At 35.2% G+C, this 25,554-nt stretch overlaps 1 protein-coding gene across 1 annotated transcript; it reads left to right on the top strand.

The window, feature by feature from the left end:
- Positions 1-162: 162 nt before the first annotated feature.
- On the top strand, positions 163-25,145 carry LOC115230990 (menin-like; the record flags this gene model as incomplete). Its single annotated transcript, XM_029801085.2, has 3 exons — positions 163-347; positions 7,029-7,069; positions 24,804-25,145. Coding segments are annotated over 3 exons (568 nt in total), but the record flags the coding sequence as incomplete, so codon positions are not given.
- Between the last annotated feature and the right edge of the window lie 409 nt (positions 25,146-25,554).

Raw genomic sequence — 25,554 nt, 5'->3', positions numbered from 1 at the left:
TATCACTGTTAATAGTTGTAAACGCAATTTCGGGCAATACTTTATGATTACTTCTAGTAACATTGGTTTAGTTTATGTTTCTTCATACTTTTTTTTTAATATGCAAATAAAGCATTTATTAATTGTAAAAATACAAATAACTTGACTACTTTTGCACTGCAGGTAAAGGAAATGAAGATAAGAGAGGGCAAACTATCAGCAATGGAATAGCTGAAAAGAATTGGCTGTATTTAAATGGTAAACCAGTTATTTGCAATCGACATATGGAAGTAGCTGCAATGGTATCCGCCATCAACCCATCCATCAACTCAACAATGGACAGTTCAGAAATGGCTTCTATACAACAGGTAAACTTCTCTGTTGTCTTGCTTGTAGAAAATATAAAAAATAAAATTTTCAGGAGGAATATATTTAGTTAAAAATATTTCATAAACTGATTGAAATGTACTGAAAATATTAAATTTACAAAACCTAATTTTGACATAAACCATGCTTGTTCTTGCAAAATTGAGGCATACATTTTATTTAGGATTCTTCTTTCTCCACACACAAATTCATTCATACATAGTGAAAAAACTTGCTTCCTAACCATGTAGTTTCAAGTTCAGTCTCACTGCGTGACATCTTGGGCAAGTGCCTTCTACTATAGTCATCCACAGGTCAGCCAAGGCCTTGTGAGTAGATTCATTAGATGGAAACTGAGAGGGCATCTGGCTGTGGAAAATTCACCTCAACAATTTTTGCCTGATCTATGCAAGCAGGAAAGAATTGATTATATATATATATATATATATATATAACTATAAATAAGGGTATCTGAGAGACACCACCATGCCGAAATAACAGTCAAAACCCTGACTCTAAAAACCACCTAAAATGTTCATATCGCACCATGAGATAAGATAGAGGGACAAAATAAACTAGCAAAAAGATTTTACTGGATAATTCAAGATCCTGGATTTCTAGCTTTGCTTCAAATAAACTCTGCTTTCGTCAGTTGAATATACCAGATGGGCACATAAATACAAATATATCTATACAGAACATATGTTATACTTACATATACGAACGTCCATACATACATAAATATGCACGTATGTACACGGCCAGTCCAAATTGCCCTAAATATCGATATTATCCTTATTTATAAATTTATATAATTTGTCTCTATATTCGCTGCGGTGTTTATTTTGACCATATCGCACCTATGGGGTGGTTGGCAGGCAATTTGGACTGGCCGTGTACATACGTGAATATATATGTATGTATGGACGTTCGTATATGTAAGTATAACGTATGTTCTGTATATATATATATTTGTATTTATGTGCCCATCTGGTATATTAAACTGATGAAGGCAGAGCTTATTTGAAGCAAAGTTAGAAATCCAGGATCTTGAATTATCCAGTAAAATCTTTTTGCTAGTTTATTTTGTCCCTCTATCTTATCTCATGGTGCAATATGAACATTTTAGGTGGTTTTTGGAGTCAGGGTTTTGACTGCTATTTCGGCATGGTGGTGTCTCTCAGATATCCTTATTTATAGTTGTAAAAAAATTATTACCTTTGTATGGTATTTATTCCCATGCTGGCCACTTGATAATATCGATATTTAAATATTGATATTATCCTTATTTATAAATATATATATATATATACAAAATTTAGAGGACTGACCGCTAAAAGTGGACAGCCTCTATGCTAGACATAGATGTCAAATCGCCATTTACCACGAAGAATGTGTTCTCAAGAAAAATCTCAGCAAAAATCCAAAGTGTAAAAATAAGCAAGACACATGAAAATATACGAAATAAAAAACGATTACCTACGTACCAATTGATTTCACTTGTTAATATTTACGTATATGAACACGCAAACATCTGCAAGATCAACAGCATAGTCTGTCGTTTACAAAACACAATTTCCAGAACTAGATACAGAATGTTTAACCGAAATCCATCATGTATAAAGTTCTACAAATTATATTTAGGTGTATCTTTCAAATGCCTTTACTTTGGCGCGCTGAGATCAGAAACTACTCTGCAGTTAATAAACTACAGCTGTCAATTTACCGGTTAGAGAACATTTTTTAATTTAAAATTAAATAAGGGTAGAAATTGATATTAATCAATTAAAACCAGTGGCTTAGCATATTTTAAAAAATCCGAAGATTAAAAAAATTGTTTTATATACTTTTAGTGGTCAGTCCTCTAAATTTTGTATGTTGAACCAATTTTTAATCTTTGGATTTTTTAAAATATGTTAAGCCACTGGTTTTAATTGATTAATATCAATTTCTACCCTTATTTAATTATATATATACTAGCAGTATCGCCCGGCGTTGCTCAGGTTTGTAAGGGAAATAACTATATAAGCATTTTTAGAGAGTTATAGCCAAAAAATAGCAAAAAAAAATGCATTAAAAGTGGAAAAAAAATTATGGTAAATTTTTTTTTAAATCGTTGACTCATCGTAGACATTTTCTATTTTGGTGTCTTCAAGCCATGAAGTCGTTGTTCTAAAAGAACGCTGGTCTCCTTGACAACGCTTTATGACGTTGATTTCTTTACACTCCCTCCTCCACAGCTTCACAAGGGAGGGAAGAAGGGGAGAAGCAAACAGGTGCAGGTGTGACCATGGACGCCAACTCCACCGCCATCGACACACGAAAAATTATGCATTAAAATGGAATAAAAAATGATGTTAAATTATTTTTAAAATCGTAGACTCATCGTAGACGTGCGCTAATACTCAGACGGGCTCGATATGAATCACGACTATAAGATACCCGAATTTGGTTAAACTGCACCGCAAAATGTGGGAGTAGTTAGGAATCTAAATCGAAGGGGACAGACACTCACACAACTACAGTTTTATATATATAGATATAAGGGCATCAGGGTGTAGAAAACTTGCCACATGAATAATGCTGTGCACACACACACACACATGCACAGAGGGTGTGATGGGTAAATTGTCATTTTATATTTTTAATTTCACACATGCACATTGTTTGTTTTTAAAATAATGTAAAACTAAAATATTTTGTTAGTTTATATTTTTATTTCTTTATTTTAGATTCATACTGGCTTAACATTAACTGAAGGAGATTTATCTCCCTTAGAGTCGACTGCTATATTCTAATTCATTAAGTATATGGGGTTAGTAAGGTGGAGCATCAGACTTTGGAATTTATGAAAAAAAATGGGAGGGGAAAAAACCCTGGCATCTTACACATACTGCTATGGAGGTATAAATATCAATGTATATATCTAGGCATAGACTCATGTCCTCACACATACATGTATGTATATGCAAGTGTGTGTGCAGATTTATATGTATACGAGTGTGTATGTATGTATGTGTATATATATATATATATATATATATATATATATATATATATATATATATATATATATAAAAGAGTGTGTATTTGTATTATTTATACTTGAATAGGTGTGTGTGCATAGTAATATGATAACAAGGGTTAAGGGGTACTTATGAACCAATTTACAACCTGAATGTAAATCTAGCTTGTTATGTATGCACATGGATGTGCATGTGTGTGTGTGTGTGTATATGTATATATGGCACTGTGTGGAGGCATAGACATGGATGTGTGGTAAAAAGCTTGCTTCCCAACCACATGGTCCCAGGTTCAGTCCCACTGCATGGCACCTTGAGCAAGTGTCTTCTACTATAGCCTTGGACTGACCAAAGCCTTGTGGGTGGATTTGCTAGGTGGAAACTGAAAGAAACCTGTTGTATATATATTTGTGTGTGTCTTTGTATCTGTGTTTGTCTCCCCATCACCACTTGGTGTTGGTGTGTTTATGTCCTTTTAAACTAGCAGTCCGGTGCAAGAGACTGGTTGAATAAGTGCTAGGCTTAAAAATATAAGTCCTGGGGTAAGCTTGTTCAACTAAAACCCTTCAAGGTAGTCCTCCAGCATGGCCACAGTCAAATGACTGAAACAAGTTATAGAATAAAAGAATACGTATATGTGTGTATTTGTGTGTGGAGGGTTAGGGTCAGGGTCAAGGTTACACTCACTCACACACACACACACACATTTTTTTACATATAGTTATTGGTGATTTGTTACCGAATGTGTTTTTATGGAGAATCTATCAAGGAGTTACAGAAAAAGATTAGAACTCAGTTGGGACACTTTGTCAAGAAAACTAATGAAATCTTTAATTTTATAAATTCATAGATATGTCATATTTAAATTACTCTATTGATAGCATTTATCCTGGCCATATAGGGCCGAAATGTTCTACATACTTTATGTCCAAACAGGGCAGATTGGGTCTCTTACACCTGCCCTAGAGTGTCGTTCTGCAAAATAGATAATCACATCATCAAAAACTCAAAACTACAAAATAGAGTATAATTAAGGTAAAACTGTGTGAATAAGTAGACATTACATTTGATACAATAATCTGAATGCTAAGGGGCTAAGCAAGATACAGTTTCACATTGTCCTTAGATCAATGTTTTGTCATATCCATTGGATATGATAACACATGATGTTTGTGTTGGTGTCTTTGTTTTCTGAATAACCTGCATGATGAACAGTATTATGGTAAGCATGGTTTGTGCAGAGCCAGTTCCACACTGCTGTCCTTCAAACTTGTGTTGGTTTGGTGCAACAAGTGCCACTATCCCCAATAGTTATGATGCCGGATTTGTAGGGAGTTACCTTCTTTTAGATAAGCCACTAAAGAGCTGCTGGGCCTCATTGGCCCTGGGTCTGTGGTGGTGGTGGGGGGAACCTTCTTCATGAAGCAATTCTGTGATATGCTAATTAATAAATAATATTCCTTACAACAAATATTTCAGTACAAAAAAACAAAATTCAATCATTAACCCTTTAGTGTTCAAATGGCACCTGTGAAATTGTAGTTGTGGTTGTTGCTGGTGTCATGTACTGGTACTGGTAACATGTAAAAAGCATCTATTACACTCTTGGAGTGGTTGGGAAGCAAGCTTCTTACCACACAGTCACACCTGCACCTACACAAGTATTGCTGTGTGGTTAAGATAACCAGTTGAATTGATTCAAGTATGTAACTGGTTATTTTTTTAACTCCAGAATGCTTCCAGAGCAATTTTGAGGGAGAGGATAAGTTGATTATTATTATTATTATTATTACTACTAAGGGCATCCAGCTGTAGAGACTATGCCGAATCAGACTGGAGCCTGGTGCAGCCACCTGGCTTACCGGTTTCAGTCAAACTGTCTAACCCATGCCAGCATGGAAAGTGAGCATTAAATGATGATGATAATGATATTAAGACCTAAGTTGTTATTTTCATGTGTTTCCAGAACCTTCAACAGTGGACTGTTTCAATTTTAAATCATTAAATTATCGTCATCATGATTTTTAATGTCCATTTTTCATGCTGGTATGGTTTGGACAATATAAATTTTACCCATGGGTAAAGAGTCTTCCACCTCTGCTCTGGAGACATTTTAGAGTTTAAAAAATAACCAGTTACATACTTGAATCAATTTAACTGGCTATCTTAACCACACAGCAATACTTGCGTAGGTGCAGGTGAGGCTGTGTCGTAAGAAGTTTGCTTCCCAACAATATGCTTTCATGTTTGATACTGCTGTGTGGCGCCTGGAGCAAATGTCTTACTAGAGCTCCAGATTGACTAACACCTTGTGTGTGGATTTGGTAGATGGAAGCTGAAAGAAACCCTTTGTATATATATATGTGTGTGTGTGTGTGTGTTTTGCATTTGTATCTGTTCCCTACTGCTTGACAACACACAGTGGTCAGTTTATGTCCCCCATAACTTAGTAGTTTGACAAAAGGGATTGACAGTATAAATACCTGACTTAAAATAAACATAGGTATGATTTTTACGTTTATATAGCCTGAATAGGAAACTGGAATGGAACACTAGCACACACCACAACATATGACAGAAGAGGATCCCCATAAACTGGTTACAATATGAACAAAACTGAAAACATAATAAAATAAAATACACAGATAAATAAACAAATGGAAGTAAAATAACTATATACATTTTTTTTAAAATTAAAAAAAAATTTTTTTATTATTATTACTATTATTATTGTTATACATATATACATAATAATAATAATAATAATAATAATAATAATTAGTGAGTGTAAACACATGTACAAAATAAGAATAAGCAAAAACAAATTACACAAACGTATATAAACTGGAGATACAAATATTACAAACATCCCCCCTCACACACACACACTGACTAAACATAGACGCACATAGAGATATAAGCATGCGCAAATGAAGACATACAATAGAAATACAAAATGGCTGACGGTTAGTAAGGAGAGACACAAATAAGAAAGAAGAAAGCAAAGGACCACTGATGCGGTCACAGGAGTGTGACGAAAGAACTCTGGCCAAAATAAGATTAAGATTAATGTAAAAAATAAGTAACGCCGAAGCAAAGTAACACCAAATATATAGTGTGTGTGTTTTTATTGGCTAAACTAGCAAAATGACCATTCCGAAATACAACAATATAGGTATGATTTATTCGACTAAAACTCTGCAAGATAGTGCCCCAGCATGGCCACCAGCCAGTGACTGAAACAAGTAAAAGATGAAAGATATTTTCTTCCCCCACCCAAAATATCTGGCCTTCTGCTTTATACTGGAAATCATTATTGTTGAGAATAATGAAAACTGCAGTGGATGTTAAGACAGAATATTTGATATAAGCGATAGTAAATCAGGCTTACTTAAATGAATGATGCCTCTCTATTCTATGTTTGAAATCCTTTGTAATCTATAATACAAGTACTTATTATTTATATATAATACAAGTATACAATATAAAGTGTATGTGTATCTAATATTTAATTCGTATCTTGTTTAAGGCATCTTCATTTAGTTATCACATCTAATTAGTTCTGTTTCTATGTTAAAGTATCATCCCTTGTAAAGTCTTGAATTGTTGTGAAAGCATTTTCAACACACTAATTTGTTCTATTTTTTCTGTTTTTTGAAGGCACTACTTTGGCTGTTGCATGACATGGGTTACTTATCAAAGTAAGTTGATTTTGTTGTTGTTGGTGTCATTGTTGTTATTGCTAAGGGTGGTGGATTGGCAGAATGGTTATCAAAGAAAATGCCTTATGGTATTTGTTCTGGCTTTTTACAAGGTCAGTTTTACCTTTCATTCTTTCAGGGTCAATAAAATAAAGTATCAGTCTAGCACAGGAATCAAGTACTGGTATTGATTAGCTCCTTCTCCTCCGAATTCCTGGATTTTGTACCTATTTTAGAAACAATTATAATTATTATTATTATTAAGAAGGCGTCAAGCTGGCAGAATTGTTTGCAAAACAGGCAAAATGCTTAACAACATTTCATCTATCTTTAGTTCAAATTCTGCCGGGGTTAACTTGTCTTTCATCCTTTTGGAGTCAATGAAATAAGTACTAGTTGAACACTGGGGTTGATTACATCAACTGGCTCCTTTCCCCGAAAATTTCAGGTCTTGTGTCTATAGCAGAAAAGATTGCAGCAAGCTGGCAGAATTGTTAGCACGCCAGATGAAATGCTTAGTGGTATTTCGCCCATTGTTATGTTCTGAGTTCAAATTCCACCGAGGTCGACTTTACCTTTCATCCTTTTGGGGTTGATAAAATAAGTACCAGTTGAACACTGGGGTTGAATCCTCTCCTTTAAAATTGCTGTCCTTGTGGAAAAATTTGAAATCATTATTATTATTATTAAAAAATAAAGTAACAATCAAATAATGACATTGCGATTTATCTGCTTTCTCCAAAATTTCTGGTCTTGTGCTTGCATTAGAAATTATTATTATTATTATTATTATTATTATTATTACTACTACTACTAAGGCGGCGAGTTGGCAGAGTCGTTAGCATGCTGGATGAAATGCTTAGTAGTATTTTACCAATCACGACGTTCTGAGTTCAAATTCCGCTGAGGTCAACTTTGCCTTTCATCTTTTCAGGTTTGATAAATTAAGCACCAGTTATGCACTGAGGTTGATGTAATTGACTTGCCCCCTCCCCCACAATATCAGGCCTTGTGCCTATAGTAGAAAGGACTACTTTTGGTAGTGCTATTTGCTAAAAAGACTTTAGTCATTTCCAGAAAAGGAGGGAGGCATGGAAAAGTTACATCACAAAAGATAGTGTCTCTTTACCTGAAGAGTTTTCTAGGAAAAGGTATGGAGGAAAATGACAACTTTGTTTTTCAAAATTATCATCATCATCATTTAACGTCCGCTTTCCATGCTAGCATGGGTTGGACGGTTCAACTGGGGTCTGGGGAGCCCGAAGGCTGCACCAGGCCAGTCAGATCTGGCAGTGTTTCTACAGCTGGATGCCCTTCCTAACGCCAACCACTCCGAGAGTGTAGTGGGTGATTTTATGTGCCACCGACACAGGTGAAAAAAAAAGAAAGAAAGAAACCTAGCAAGCCAGTTCAAAGTTTCCATATTTCTGCAGAAAGTTAAAGGAAGCCTTGGTCACTGTGCTACATCAAGCAAAGCAGGGTGTCTGTTGCTAAGTCCTGAACAAGATGTAACTAAAATTCAAGATTTGTTGTTTGGGAATGAAAAAAACCCCATGGAAATTAAGCCCACTTTTGTGCAAAGAATGAAGTTTACCCTCATTTTGGAAAGAATTTCCTGTTGAAAGACTTCATGTTAACATTGTATGTATCTGTATTTGTTTTTCATTCAGTGAATTTCTTTTGGATTCTTTCCATGTTTTGACTTGCGAGTTTCATGGTAGGATACCTCAAGTGGTGATTTAGAATTTGGTCTCATTATTTAATAAGAGAACTTTGACCTGGAACAGGTAATCAGTGAGATATTTCAATGTCATATGTACATATCAGTAACTTAAGTGGTTCTGATTGATAATTTATACCTGAATTTGTTGAGCAGTGAAGACAAAGTTGATCTTGAACCGGGGTGAATTGATTATATTGTTGATCCTTGTATTGATGCTTTTATTAGTGATGTGGATCCTTTGAACTAAGAAGCTTATCCCATTGTGTATTTCTTCAACTTTTTCCTGAAGCAATGTTTGTCATGATGGATGATGAGCCCAAGGTATATGCATTAACAGGGCAACACCATTTTTCATTACATCGATGGAGGAGATGAGAGTATATCTTGGAATACTTTCTGATGCTTGTTGTGCAACTTCCAAGTTATGGAGACTATTGAAGCACAAATTCTGTGTTGAATACAGAAAATAAATGACCAGAAATCGGTATCTAGTAAATATGTGTAAAAATACCTACCTCTTGTCAAATATCTATATTCAACCTACATTGACTGCTGACAGTAACATGACAACATCAGGTTAAAATCAACAATAACAGGTGAAAACTGCAATCACAATGTTCACTAATGGTCATTATTTTGTATTGGCAAATTTAATCCAAATTCATGCAATAATTATATTTTTATACTGGATGGTTAGCTTGTGTGTGTATAGGTAATGAGAAACATCATTGGGTACTGTGGGGTCTGTATAGACATGCAAATCTTGACAAATCTTGATGACAATAAAGCTATTCAAGAATATTCCATTGTGGGGGCCACAAAGAAGAGCAATTGGACTAGTGGTATAAGGCTGAAAGTCTGTTGTGGGGCATTAAGAGCTTCTGGAGGGCTTTTTCTTAGAGGAACTAGAAAAGCAGAGGATGGGAGAGAGAGAGAGATAAACAAACAGTAGTAGAGACCATCCTAAGACCATAAGCTATCAGAAATGGCTTTCTCTGGAGAACAACTGGTTGCAGATTCTTGAGTAGTTGAAAATCTCACCTCATCCTTGATGTCAGGAGCTGATGACTTGGAAGCCAAGAGAACTTAGCTCAGAAGTTCCATTCCAGTGTCTTCCAATGTTGGTGAATAAATAGAGACTAGGCAGAGTAATGGAAAACTATCATGAAAGGCAAAGCAAAGAGGAAAAAGGCATGTAAGAAAGGAAACAAGCTCAAAGCTAAGAAGTGTAAGAACAGCAAAGAGGAGTACACCCCCATCTCTGGATGTCTTGTGAATCACCAACGAGTACTTAAACTGAGGCATGAAGCTAGAATATGAAAACGGTGTGCTGAGGAGGAGCAAATAGGGCCAGACTTAAAAAGGCACTCAGATAATACGTTACTGATGAAAACCAATGCTGATGGTCTCATCTAAAATTGGAATGCCTAGAGGATATGGGGAAAACTTTTTTTGGGAAGATGGTCAGAGTCTTGGAGGACTCTCATCCAACATACTTTGTGATGGCTTCCCACTTGTGTTGATTGATTGCTTGTATTTTGTTTTTGCTTTTATATTTTATGTAATTAAATTTGTGCATGTATATATGTATACACACACATACACACAAAATTAGTCCCACTGTGATGTCTTGGGTAAGTGTCTTCTATAGCCTGGGCTGACCAAAGACTATTGTGTGTGTATTATGTTTATGTTTTCCAGTTTCAGCTCTTGAGCTGTGGCCATGCTGGGGCACCGCCATTTATGTGTTTATATGCATATGTATATACACATGCATTTGTGTGTGTATATATAGGTCTATATCTATATTTATGCATGACTATATATGTGTCTATATATATATATGTGCGTGTGTATATAGATGTGTGTGTGTATCAATAGTAAACAGAAATGGCATTTAAAATTTAGCAACTAAAACAGCTGTTGTAAATTTTATATGCCATTTGTGTTTACTTTTTATACCTGCACCGTGCCAAGGACCAACTGGGGAGTTGGGGTCTACAGTTAGAAATTGGGTTTGATACTTGCATATTTCCTGAATCCTGCCAACACTTGCAATATTCAATGTTGTTTTATTTTATTGTGAGCCCTGTGTGATCATATGTAGCCATTTTGGTGTCCTTTGATTCTTGAGAATCCTATAACTAAATTATACATAGGCACAGGATTGGCTGTGTGGTAAGTAGCTTGCTTACCAACCACATGGTTCTGGGTTCAGTCCCACTGCGTGGCACCTTGGTCAAGTGTTCTCTACTAAAGCCTCAGGCCAACCAAAGCCTTGTGAGTGGATTTGGTAGACGGAAACTGAAAGAAGCCTGTCGTATATATGTATATATATTTATGTTTGTGTGTTTGTTCCCCCAACATCGCTCGACAACTGATGCTGGTGTGTTTACGTCCCTGTAACTTAGCAGTTTGGCAAAAGAGACCGATAGAATAAGTGCTAGGCTAACAAAGAATAAGTCCTGGGGTCAATTTGCTCGACTAAAGGTGATGCTCCAGCATGGCCGCAGTCAAATGACTGAAACAAGTAAAAGAGTATATATAAAAGTATCTATACTTATCAGAATATATATGTGCGTGTGTTTGCATGTATGTTTTTGTGAATGTTTACAAAACTACCGAGCTGGCATTAGCATTTGGTTCCCAGCTACAAGCAGTGACATTGTGATGGGGCTGCAACCAGTAAAGTTTATTGACATTTCTTTGTCAACAAATCATCTCAAGATCTGCACTTCAGGAGTCTTCCTTGTAAAAGAGGTAAAGGTTGCAGACAAGAAGTGCATCTTGCCATATAAAGCCTGTCTCAGTATTTACACCAACGTAAATGATGCTAGCATGGAAAAGAAGCATTAAATAAAGATGTATGTATATATCTATCAACCCAGCCATTCTATATCTATCTATCTATCCAGCCATCTTATACATATACATATATATATATATATATATATATATATATATATATATATATATATATATTATATATATATAAATATATATATAAATTTGATTAATTAGAGGATATGTTAACCTTGTGAAGGGATGGTTGCATCCAAGGAAATACTGGTACAATACCTAGTATTGTTGGGGATGAAATTCCCTTAAAAGCAATAGGTATATATTAAGCATATAGCTTATGTCCATTTAAAAGAAGGAAAGAAAATAGAGATAAGGAAGTCAACAATTATTTATTATTAACAAATTAACTTCATTATCTCCATTTCCTTTTCTTTAAATGTATATATATATATATATACAGGCGCAGGAGTGGCTGTGTGGTAAGTAGCTTGCTAACCAACCCCATGGTACTGGGTTCAGTCCCACTGCGTGGCACCTTGGGCAAGTGTCTTCTGCTATAGCCTCGGGCCAACCAATGCCTTGTGAGTGGATTTGGTAGACGGAAACTGAAAGAAGCCTGTTGTATATATGTATATATATGTATGTGTGTGTGTGTTTGTGTGTCTGTGTTTGTCTCCCTCACATTGCTTGACAACCGATGTTGGTGTGTTTACGTCCCCGTCACTTAGCGGTTCGGCAAAAGAGACCGATAGAATAAGTATTGGGCTTACAAAGAATAAGTTCCGGGGTCGATTTCCTCGACTAAAGGCGGTGCTCCAGCATGGCTGCAGTCAAATGACTGAAACAAGTAAAAGAGTAATATTTTCAAATTAATAATAAAAGGGTAAAATTAATTTAATTAATTAATCAATCAATTAATTAATAATTTTACCAAGTAGATCAGTACATTAAAATAACCTTTATGGGTAAAATTATACAAATATTCTATAATTATAAACATAATTATAATTAGGGGTCAGGTAATTGCTTCACCACATATCGAATTTAGAAATAGGAGTTAAAAATTCCTTTTCTACTGCCGTAAGAATCTCCCAGACAGTAACACACAGTGTTTGTAATTATAGAATATTTGTGTGTGTGTGTGTGTGTGTGTATATATATATATATATATAAACAAATCTTGGAAGTGTCAAATGTGTTTGGTATTTTACAGACAAGAAAGTAAATTTTGAACATAGTATAACTGTAAGAGTAGCTGAGAAAGAGTGGGTATTTACCCTTATAAGATGGAAAAAAGTTGCCAGCAGGAGGCTACGGGAGTTGAACCTGTACCCCTCAGATACTGGCTGTGTGCTCTACCACTAAGCTAAGCAGTCCGTTATGAAAAATGTCGCATTTGGAAAGCTATGATTTAGCATCAAAATTGATAGTGATTATTGTCAGGGGCTGTTTAGCTTAATGGCTGAGCACTCAGCTGGTATCTGAGGGGAACAGGTTCAACTCCCATAGTGGTCTATAGGCAACTTTTTTCTGTCTTATAAGGGTAAATATTCAACCTCTCTCTGCTGTTCTTACACTTTTCCTGTGTTTGAATTTTACTTTCTTGTCTGGGTCATCTAGATATCAATACCTCTCATACCCTCACTATAGATATATATATATATTTGCTTATTTGCATCATTTAAAAAAGCATTTTTAATTCATCTTAATCGTTTAGCAACTAAAATGGCCATATTTGGCCCAAATATTCTACCTGTTTTATGTTCAAACCAGCCATATCCAGCTTCTCACACCTACCCTACAACGTCGTTCTAAAACTAGACAATCACATCATCCAAATCTCAAAGCTGGAAAATAATGCATGATTAATTCAAAACAATATGAATAAATAAGTATTAATTTGACAACAATTTGAATGCTAAAGGGTTAATATATAGTATAATTTTTCTGCTTTACTTGGTAGATATATTTCCCTGTGTTTTATAAAGCCTTATGCAACATACGTATGCACGCGCACACACACATACACACACACACGCACGCAAATATAAATGGCCTCAATGTTAAAAAAATACCGTCACTACCATCATCATTACTACTATCATTGGCATTGCCATCATCATCACACTACTACCACCATCATCATCACCATCAACATCACCATCATCAATATTATTGGGTCACCCCATAAATATTACATATTTTTTATACTTTTATTTTTCAAAATTAAGAGAAACAAAGTTCTTTTTTAATCTAAAATATACTCTCCTTCACGTTTTACAATGCTCTTCCATCTGGTAGACTTGCAAGGCCCCTCTTCCAAAATTCACTTGTCTGTGACAAAAAAAAAAAAAACTCCTTCTGTATTGTTCTGACCTCATCTACAGAGTTCATATCTTTCTGTCCAAATGATTTTGAAAATTGTGGAATAAATGATAATCAGATGGGGCAATATCCAGCAAATATAGTGGGTGGGGCATCGTTTCCCATTCAAACTGCTCCAGCCTTTGGAATGTCATCCTTGCTGTGTGAGGTTGAGCATTATCCTGATGGAAGAACACCTTAGCTGCTCAAACTACTCACAGTAGGTCTCCTTTGTTATTTGGTTTAGGTTTAAAAGTTCAAAGTGGACTAAAACTTTCATATTTCACCAAACATATTACCTTACATGGGTGAAGACCTTCTTTAGCCTGGTATTTTTCCTTTCCCTACCCACTGTCTTTGGTGCTTGACATTTTTATAGAGAACTCATTTCTTGTCACCAGTCACTATTCAGTCTCCCCCCCCCCCCAAAAAAAAAGGTTCATTCGTGGGACATGACAGCAAGGAAGAACACACATTCACTCTCTGCACACAATTAGACTCGGAAAGTTTGTGAGGAATGCATTGACCCAATTTGTTGACTTTTCTGATGGCACACTGGTGTTGATGAACGGTTGAATGACCAAATCCAAGCTTCTCTGCTAGTTCCTCAACAATTACAATGGAATTTTTTTCCACCAGGGTTTGCAGGATGTCCTCGTCAAACTCTACAGATCTTCCAGGATGAGGTGCATCTTCTAGGCTGTAGTTTCCAGCTTGGAATTTCTGGAACTACTATTGACACTGGCTTATGCTTATTGTCTGATCCCCATATACTGCATTAACATTCCTCACACTTTCCATTGCATTGTTGCCTTTATTGAAGTCATGAAGCAAAATATGCTGACTATGCTCCTTTGTATCTTCCATTACAGTTTTGAAAAAATAACTGTTAAAATCAAACTGCATTCTTCAAAAACTTGCACTAAGAATAAGGATGAAGTAAAATTACTACCTGCTTTTATAGTAAGTTGATGTGGGTAGTTTATCCTGTCCCCCTCTGACTTTTAGTTCATGCAATCGAAAAAACTGCGTTATTTATGGGATGACCCAATATTATTGCATTCACTCTGATTACCACTGAATTTTTGTGTCCCTGTGAGTACCACCAATCTTTTGTCATTTTGTCCTGCTTTTTTCAGTCTTGCAACTTACTTGGCAACTTCAAGAGTGCTGGTGGTATGTAAGAAGTATGCAGTATGCACTGTAAGGTGGTTGCCATTGGGAAAGGCTTCAAACCTTAGAGAACATGCTAAAGCTGACACTGAAACTTGGCTTACTGCATCTTGCCAAACCATCTGACCCATGCCAGATTGAAAAATGGATGTTCAGTGACGACGATGATGATGATATTTTGTAGAACTGATCAGTAATATAAGGGCATAGTTTTATTTTCTTTTTACGTTGACCCTATAGAGCCACAGCTTCTTTGAAAAATTTTTCGTGAAAAATCTAGATTTAAAAAAAATAAAGCAATGATTTCAATAATGACAACATAGTATTCATGATGGAAGAAAGCGATTCAAAGTGCAGAGGAAATACAATGGTTCCTCAATGGCCAACAGTATCATGGCAACAGCTACAAGTGCTGCTACTATAGCAACCGAAATTGTGACACTCTGTCAAAACAGCTACTGCACATGATATCATGTGTGACTAAGAAAACTGACTCTACCCTTTGTAAAATCACACACATGCATGCACACACAAAAATAAAATTTTACCCTTTCTTGAGTGGCGAGTCACTGGACAGGAGTAGCTGTGTTGTAAATAGCTTACTTACCAACCACATGGTTCCAGATTCAGTCCCACTGCATGGCACCTTGGGCAAGTGTCTTCTACTATAGCCTTGGGTCGACCAAAGCCTTGTGAGTGGATTTGGTAGACGTAAACTGAAAGAAGCCCATCGTATATGTGTGTGTATATATATATATATATATATATATATGTATGTGTGTGTATATGTTTGTGTGTCCATGTTTGTCCCTCCAACATCGCTTGACTATCGATGCTGGTGTGTTTGCGTCCCCATAACTTAGCAGTTCAGCAAAAGAGACCGATAGAATAAGTACTAGGCTTACAAAGAATAAGTCGTGGGGGTCGATTTGCCTGACTATAGGCGGTGCTCCAGCATGGCCACAGTCACATGACTGAAACAAATAAAAGAGAGAGTAAAGAGTATACAAATTTACAATTACCTTAACATTCACATTAACAAATGTTGGCAGGTGTGGCTGTGTGGCAAGAAGTTTGCTTTCTAACCACATAGTTCTGAGTTCAGTCTCACTGTGTGGCACTTTGGGCAAGTGTCTTCTACTATAGCCTTGGGCCAACCAAAACTTTGCGAGTAGATTTGGTAGACAGAAACTGAAAGAAACCTCTCATATATATATCTGTGTATGTGTGTGTTTGTGTTGGTGTTGGTGTGTTTACATCCCCGTAACTTAGTGGTTCAGCAAAAGAAACCAATAGAAGTAAAGTTGAAGAAGTTTTGGAAGGTTCTGAAATGAAAAAAAAGAGCAAGTTGTATGATTTGTAAGTGATAATGCTTTAAGCACATTAACCACAATTGAGATGTGAATAAAATTAATAAAGAAAGTGCACAAATGTTGGAAGGTGAACATGATATTCCTACAAATGATCTCCAAACAGGAAAGAAAGAGAGAGAGAGAGAGCAGTGAAATTGTAGATGATAATGTTGAGAAAACATCAAAGAGATTCCTAATTCGAGTTTTGCATTTGCTGTGTGTACATTGTAACTAGCAATAAGGGAAAGATTGAGAGATTGTCACATAGCTACTCACATGGGCTAGTGGAGGCAAGTAGTCCTAAAATAGATTCTATTCTCTTTACATGCTGGTAAAGGAGTTATTTTTGGATCAAGCAACACACTGGGGGAGCCTCTGTTTGGTGAGCAAGAATTTGCTTGAACTAAAAACTTTTCTCAAAGACTTGATTAATGAAAATATTTCAGTAACTGAAAGCCTGTAGGCACAAGCGAAACAATAAGAATGTTTTGCTTTCTCAACCTTTTACTAAAAAGTTGCAATCTAAAAGATTTAACACTTAGTAGATTCTTGTTGGAAAAGACAAGCTTGATGTGTCACCTGGGTGAAAGTGCAGGATTAATTGATTTTCAATAAAAAAAAAAAACAGGAGGATTTCTTATTAGAAAATCTAATCCTATGAACTGAATTTCTCTGAACAATGACAAGATTCCTAAAGGTAAAAAGGTACTCTATGAAGCAGCAATTATTGTATAAAAGTTAGAGGTACTACATGTAATTTAGTCAGTACTTTGGATCATGGAAGCTAATCACTCTCTGTAGAATTAATATTATACTTCAGCAAAATACAACATTCAAAAGTAAAGTGATGCCATATCTGACCATAAAACTGATTACTACAATCATAAACAACTACCAAACTTTACATTTATTCTGCTGGAAATATTTAATGTAAAATCCTTTTTTTTTTGCTGTTGTGTCTAGGGAGAGTCATTTTCTTTTTGTGCCTTATAATGTAACACACTCACCAGTAAAATTTCCACTTATTTCTTATTTTCCTAAAATTTTCATTGCATCTTGCAACTTTTTCAATAGTCAAAACTATTGAAAAGGTTGCAAGACGCAACGAAAATTTTAGGAAAATAGAAATAAGAAATAAGTGGAAATTTTACCGGTGAGTGTTTTACATTATAAGGCACAAAAAGAAAATCACTCTCCCCAGACATAACAGAATATGCTTCAAAACACAAACTCATATAAAGAATCTTGCAAACTAAATCCTTTTTTTTTTTTTTTATGTAACAAAGCAAAAATCTGAACTGGCTCATTTCTGCTCCATTATCACATTCTTTTTTAACCTTAATATTGTTAAATTTTTGCAGTTCTATTCTAAGCTTACATATTTTCTGTAGTGTAGACATGTATGTAATGCATTGCATTTTGTTTTCTGTTTTCTACTTCATAAATAATTGTTTGTGAGTTAAGTATCACAATAAAAGACTGCAAGCTGTAATTGAATAAATTAGATGGTCTACTAGTGAAAAACAGGTTAATAGTTTGTCATATCTTATCACTAACATGGCACTATTCCAACAACATAGGCATTTAACTTTGTTTGCTGTTATGGCTATTTGGTTTTAAAAGTTTGCTTCCCAACCTTGTAGGTTCTGGGTTAAGTGGTTTTGGGCAATAGCATAAAACACTTGCCCAAGGTTCTACACAGTGGTGTGTTGGGCAAGTGTCTTCTGCTATGGTTTCAGTCTGACCAAAGCTTTGAGTGGCTTTGGTAGATAGAAATTGAAACAAGTCTGTTGTGTGTACGTGTGTGTGTGTGTGTGTGTGTATGTGTGTGTGTGCGTGTGCTTGCGTGAATACATCTACCATCATTTGTATGATCCTATCAACAAATTGTCTGGCCACTTTATAGTTTCAGAAACACAGAGAATAGGAAGTTCCCTGCTGGTAAAACAGTGGAGGATTGGTGTCATAAAGGGCAGCTAGCTGTAAAGTAACACCAAAACATATTCAACCCATGCAAGCATAGAAAAACAGATGTAAAGCAAATGAAAACAAATGGGTTTGGAAATGTTGGGATGTCCATCACCTGTTGTAGATGTTGAAAGCACTCTATTGTTTAAGTATTTATGTTGCTTAAAAAAAAAAGAAAAATCCTATTTACTAGTTGCTCTCTTCTTCAGTAATAGCAGTAAGAGGTGTTAGTCACATGTATGGTGGTAGTTGATGTGCACCAAAAATTTTGATCAAATTTTGAAAATAATTACAGATTTTGGCAAGAGAAAAAAAACCCAAAGAAACAAGGGAAGTGAATATATTTGAAAAAGCAGCTACGACAAACATTTACAATCTAACAAGTTGAGGAGAAAAGTGATATTTCTAATAGTATTTATAACAATAGCAACAGTTTTGCTAACATTTCTATAAGAGGGAATTGTTTGGTATAGGTTGGCATCGGGAAAAGAAAATAAGGAGCGACACGTTACAAAGAACAGTACCTCTTTACTTTCAGAATATTTTTTTAAAAAACCCCACTCAAAGTGTCCACAAATAAACAATTGGAAAACACAGACATGATATGTGTTCTATTGTCTGTAGTCTGATGTAGGAAGTTTGTGCCAAGGTTTTAAGATCAAGGAGAAGATAAGGCAACAGGGGAGTTAATATTCCACACTTGCCTGTAAACATGTGTCACAATATGAAGGTGGGTGAAATAGAAGGATCACTGCCAGGGACATTTGTACAGACATTGAGCCAAGGCTTAGTATTACTTTTGTGGCACAGTTCAGGCTGGTGGTGAGTGCAGAGGTGATTTGTAACTTTATGTGGATAATCACATTTTGATGAACTCTGAAGACCACAAAGTTATTCGCTGTTGCAGGAGCAGAAAGAGCAGTTAGACTTGGTGTATAGAGCAGAAGGCCCAGCATAGCAGTAAAGGATACTTGAAGATGCTTGGAGGAAGTGGAAATGAAAAGAGAAGAGGGAAATGTGGACAACAACAGAGGCAATAAAAACATCTGAAAACCCCAGAAGTTCTAAAAATTCTAGGGTACCACTGTTTGTATCTCAGAGGAAAGTGTGATAAAATTGCCTTGACCTCAATGACTAAGTAGCTGAGAAGCTCATTATGTTGTGTTGTGATAATTGTAAGCAAATGAAAGTTTGAGAACACTGGCAATCTATTGTGGAAGATAAAATAAAACAGAAAAAGACACAAAAGAAAAGAAATGAAGCCAAATGTAATGCATGACCCTACAAGGGGATCAATGTGAGATCCCCTTGAGATCGATGGTTACGTGAAATATGTAGATCTTGGCAGCAGATGTAATGAACCTAAAGGAAGACGGGAATGGTTGTGTTGGTTGAGGTAAAAATAGGACTAGAATTCAAAAGACATTGAAATGATTGACTGGCAATATTCTATCATCTACAAAGGCAGCAAACTGGCAGAATAGTTACTGTGCCAGGTAAAATACTTTGTGCCATTTTGTCTGTTCTTACATTGTGAGTTTAAATGTTGCTGAGGTTGACTTTGCTTGTCATCATTTTGTAGTTGATAAAATGAGTACCATTTGAGCATTGGGGCTGATGTAATTGACTTATGCTCTTCTGAAATTGCTGGCCTCATGCCAAAATGGGAAACCATTATTCTATCATTTGCAATAGTTCTTATTTCATCCAACACAATAGATGACGACAAGCACTTTAGATGTAACAGAGTCCAGTACCAGGAGTTAACTGTGGGCAGAGTTCTGGAATATTGTGACACAACTTTGATCATAGATTCTCACCTGTGTAGGGAAGGGTTGCTTTATCTGTTTTTATTTGTGTTTGATTTTTTATTTTATTTATATTTGTATTTATATATTCATTTATTTATTTATATATTTTATCAAAATTTCCGATGTTTTAATATATTTACTATGTGACACACTTTGTTCCTGAGTAGTAAGTGCTATTTGCTAATTGTTTATATCGGAAAAGTATATAAAGTGGCTAATATTTCCTTTGGACATTACTTTTGCGATCTACATGGTTTATCCTATTTTGAAATTTATTTATTTCCTCCAGGAAAAGAAGCAAATATGCAAATTTTCTTTGACATAAGGTCAGGAAAATAACTCTAATATATTTAGGCTATTCAAATGTGAGAAGTGATTTCTCAAAACTTGAAATTGTAAAGTAAATCACTTTCATGTATCAGACCACAAATATAGTTCCCTTTCACATTTTTGTTAAATTCTTGTAGGCCTCACATGTTTTAATAGACATGTGCTCTCACAGACATCAAAATGCATCTGCTACATGATTTCAGCTTCTTCACATCATCCCTGTAAAATGCAGCCTAGCCTATGTACTAAGATAGTTATAACTAATCAGAACTAGTGAGCTTAAGGTCCCTATATTTGTATTATTATTTATATTATTGGAAAGTTCTTGATAATTCTTGAAAGTTCAAGAAATTTCTCTATCTCTTGCTCAGCCCTGAATCTATCTGAAATGCTCTGGAAAATAGGTTAAGTTTAAAATATCATTACTTAGATAATAAGAACAAAGTTTGAAGAGAATTATAGCCATTTCCTATGCATTTTAAGCATTTGCTATAAGGAGTAGCAATTATTGCTTAGGATCAAGTAAATATTTTGTTACACAGTGTTATATAACATTGTTTACCTGCCCTTATTTTTATACACTTATATGAGATACAGCTCTAGTCCACTGACCTCTCTCCATAACCTGAATGTACAGGCCCTTTTGGCAAAGACAACTGTATTATTATTATTATTATTATTTTTATTATTATTATTATTATTATTATTATTATTATTATTATTATTATTATTATTATTATTAAATGTTGGAAGAAATGCCATGTGATATTCCTTGCTTTCCCACTGAGGCTGACTTTGCTTTTCAGCCTTTTAAGGTCCATAAAATAAGTACTGGGACTGAAGGTGGTGAGCTGGCAAAATCATTAGCACTTCAAACAAAATGTTTAGTAGCATTTTGTCTGTCTTTACATTCTGAGTTCAAATTCTGCCGAGTTTGACTTGCTTTTCATCCTTTTGGGGTCAATGAAATAAGTACCAGTAGGCACTGGGGTCAGTGTAATCTCAGCTAACACCGTTCCCCAAACTTTCAGGCCTTGTGCCTATAGTAGAAAGGATTATTATTATTATTTTTTTTTTTATGTGTGAAGGTGGGGGACTTGCAGAATTGTTATTGACTCAGAAAAAATACTTAGCAACATTTCTTTTGATTCTTCACATTCAGAGTTCAAACCCATCGGTGTCAACTTTGCCTGTTGTTCTTTCAAGGTCGATAAAATAAGTATTAGTTGAGCACTGGGGTCAGTTCAATCAATAAACCCCCTCCCATTAAAACTGCTGGCATTTTGCCAAAATTCGAAACCATTATTATTCTTTGTTTTTGAAATAGATGTGCGACGTATCGCTCTACAGAATTTAGTGTGTGTTTTTTTTTTTAACAAACATAACAGAAGAAAACAAACATTTCATTTTAAATATTTTCTTCAGGGGCCCTTTGGAATGTTTCTGGATATCTCTCCCATACCGGGAAAGAAGCAAGGTTTGTCAATTTTAGACATTTTAAACTTTTTAAAAAAAAATTTTGTGTTTACATTCAACCTAAGATGGCTACTAACCAGAGATAATATCAACCAAGGAATTCAATTTAATGCAACTCCACAGAAAGAAATTTAACTAAAGAAACAAATTTAAACCAAACAGCAATGCATAAACATTTCCCAAGACTCCCCCCCCCACCCCAAATCACTTTTCAAATAGAAAGCTGTTCCCTTGACATTAATATTCTCAATGATAAGGCAAACAACAAGAATGCACACACAACTACATGCTTTACCCAATTAACAAACTGGAGGGAGGGGATGATAAAAAACGGTTTATCATTTGCCAGCACTACAAAGCAGATTTTGAATATGAATCGACTTGCTGAGATGAAATCTACATGGCAAAGTTTTGTAATCAAGTAGAGTGCATTTTTGCCAGAGTACTTTATCCAAAAGCAAGAGAAGTAGCTGTGCTATTTTCTTCTTGTCATCAAAGAAACAATGAGAGGTGTCTTGGCAGATGTGTGGAGCAATATCTCCTCTATCAATTTAGGAGAAGGCCTTTGGAACCAGAAAAGAGAGCAACAATACAAACTGAGTTGGTGTGTTTACATCTTCCCTTACTCTGGTGTTGCAATACATGGCTTGATGCTATACAAGAACATTTATGATGAATACTAATGATGTTGACTTTTAGCTTATTCTTGGTAATGCAGGATGGGTAGTTGATGAGTGCTGAGATAACTGGGTGTGTGTGGTTGGCTGGGTTCTTATTAGACATATATGTCTTAATGACTCCTACTCCAAATCATAGAATTATACCAGAGCTGTGCCCTATTGAAGGTGAGGAAGGAAAGATTATGAGACTTGTGATGCAAAGCAGAAAGCCAAGCTGTATATGTAAGGCAAAAAGGTCTATTTGAGGACTTCCCATGATACCGGAAAAGCAGAGGAGAGAGACAACAGCATAATCAGTGACAATTGATGAGAAATAACAGAAGCATTTTTTGTCAATGCTCTACTGATCATAGCTCTGAGGGAAGCCAGAAGAAATTGCCTTGTCCACAGTACCAGAAGCCAACAACCAACAAGCTGTGGAACCCATTCCCATCAGTATCATCCTGCAATGTTGCAAAGAGATGATGAACAATGAACAGGATTGGTGAACTGCTGGAGCTCCAAAAACAAAAACAAGCTTAAGAGGAAGGAAAGCAGATCCAAAACAGAGTCTGACCCCCACTGCCATGATTTTCACAGTTCCTTGTATAACAAATGAAGAACTTATGGATGATTTAAGTAACCTACAAAAAAGTCATTTCTAAAAAGAGTAAGTGCAGATTTGTAGGTTGGTCTTCAACTATATGGCGCATAGAGAAGATTGGTGGTTTATGAAAAGATACTTTTGGGGGTCTATGTAGAAATCCTTACTTTAATAATAACAGATGTAAGATCCTTTTTCATTGCTTGTTTTGATGCCAGAATTGCTCACTGGTACTTTTGGAGAAAAGCAGTATACAGTACCAGGATATTACTCAAGGGGAAGATGATGATCAGATTTTTCATGAGTCTTGGTCTGACTCAGGATGAGGCTGTTTATTTTCCTTAAAATATCTTTTAATCATTTGTGTTGAAATATATTTAATTTTGTGTAATTTGAAAAGGAAAATAAATTTTAACATGGCTTAAAATATTGTATAATGTCTCTATTATTGTATAATAATCTTTTCCCCCTCGCTTTTATATGACTGTTTATTCCCACATGTATTTGTAATACTTTTGTACTTGTTTTATTGTATTAGTGAATTGTTCCTGGTGGCAAATAAATTCATGTATCTTGATCATTGCTATCATCATTATCATCTTCATCATCATCATCATCATCATTATTCTTAATGTGAAGAAATGCAATAGTAACAAAGCAAAAAATGCATTCCAAACTTTTATGTCCTGAGTTCAAATCTTAAGTATTGACTTTGGTTTTTCATTTGTTCAGAGTTGATAAAATAAGTACCAGTGCAATTCTAGGATCAATTTTAATCAATCAATGATTTAATATAATTATTTGTTTTCATAAATGTATTGAACTTAATACTTAAAAGAAATTGTTGATTACCTGAGCATTTAGGAGAATTTGTTTTCTCTCTCAGTTTATCCACATTCAAAATGATTATTAGTTCCGTTATTTTATAATGGTAAGGGTCTGTCTGCTGTTTCTTCTTTCCTGTTCTCATCTGTTACACACATATAGTGCAAGATGTTTTGAGTAAGAACTCAACATGTCAGGTCATAAGTTGTAGCACTCAGATACCTCAAGTTAACAGCAATATTAAAGCAAACTTGTGACAAGATAAGAGTCTGGTATTGAAAACACAGATGTAGATGTATTGAGAATGAGAAATGGTTTATCTGCTGTCATTGAGTGCATTGTATATTTTAAGTAAAGTGCATGGCTCATATTACTGCAACCAACTTGGCCAAAAATGTGCCATTTGTGTTGTAGCTAAATTGGCTGAGAATGGTTGTGCATCAAATTATAAAGAGACTTGAGACCAAGCAGAGCTGTGTTCAGAACCATAGGATCGGAAACATTGGTGTTAAAATTAATTTTGTGTCAACATTTATCATTTTCATGCTTTTTGTTGCTGCTTTTATTATTATAAAAAAAAAATTATGTACTGAAAATATGTACCAGCGTTTTGTTTACATTTTTTGTAAAATTTTAATCATTTGCAGATATCCAATGGCTCTTGGAAATTTGGGTGACCTTGAAGAAATTTCCCAATCTCCTGGTAGACCACCTCCACTGACATTATTTCAAGAAAGCATTGATGCAGATAAGAGATATTATGATAATCAACATGTTTATCCTTACACCTACATGGGAGCATTTCTCTTCAGAAATGGCCAATACAAAGCTGCACTCAGTTGTTGGTCAAATGCTAGTGCTGTCATGAAAGGGTATGAAATGATATTTTATTTTATCGTTCTTTTTAGTAAATTGATTTATTATACTGTAGCATTCTCCATATCTTCCATTTTTTTTTTATCTGAGAAGTTCTTTAAGAGTATTGGACAGTATACGTACTTCTTTCTGAGATATCATCCTTTCATCCATTTTCTCTGCTTACTATTGGGATGGTCATGAGGATCCTCAAGTACTTTCTCCATAGGGTCCTATCAGGAGCAACCATCATTACACTTTCCTTTTGGATTCCCAAGCATGACAACTAAAACTGTGAATATTGTAATAACCATCTCATTCTTGGTCTACTTCTACATTTCCGACCAGTTTGACTACTTAGGCAAAAGTTGTTTTGCAAACATTTTTATTTGTATTTGTGTTAATTTCTTGTGCAAGATCCACATTTGACCAAGTTATCAAGATAAGTTTCAAATCCAGTTGAAAAGATACATAAACTATTCGAAAACATCTGAATGTAAAATAAATACTAGCAATATCAAACTTACTTATTATAATTTATTT

The sequence above is a fragment of the Octopus sinensis genome, unplaced genomic scaffold, assembly GCF_006345805.1.
Source record: "Octopus sinensis unplaced genomic scaffold, ASM634580v1 Contig16984, whole genome shotgun sequence".
Lineage (NCBI taxonomy): Eukaryota > Metazoa > Mollusca > Cephalopoda > Octopoda > Octopodidae > Octopus > Octopus sinensis.
The sequence above is the reverse complement of the archived record's forward strand: the minus strand, read 5'-3'. Positions and strand labels throughout refer to the sequence as shown.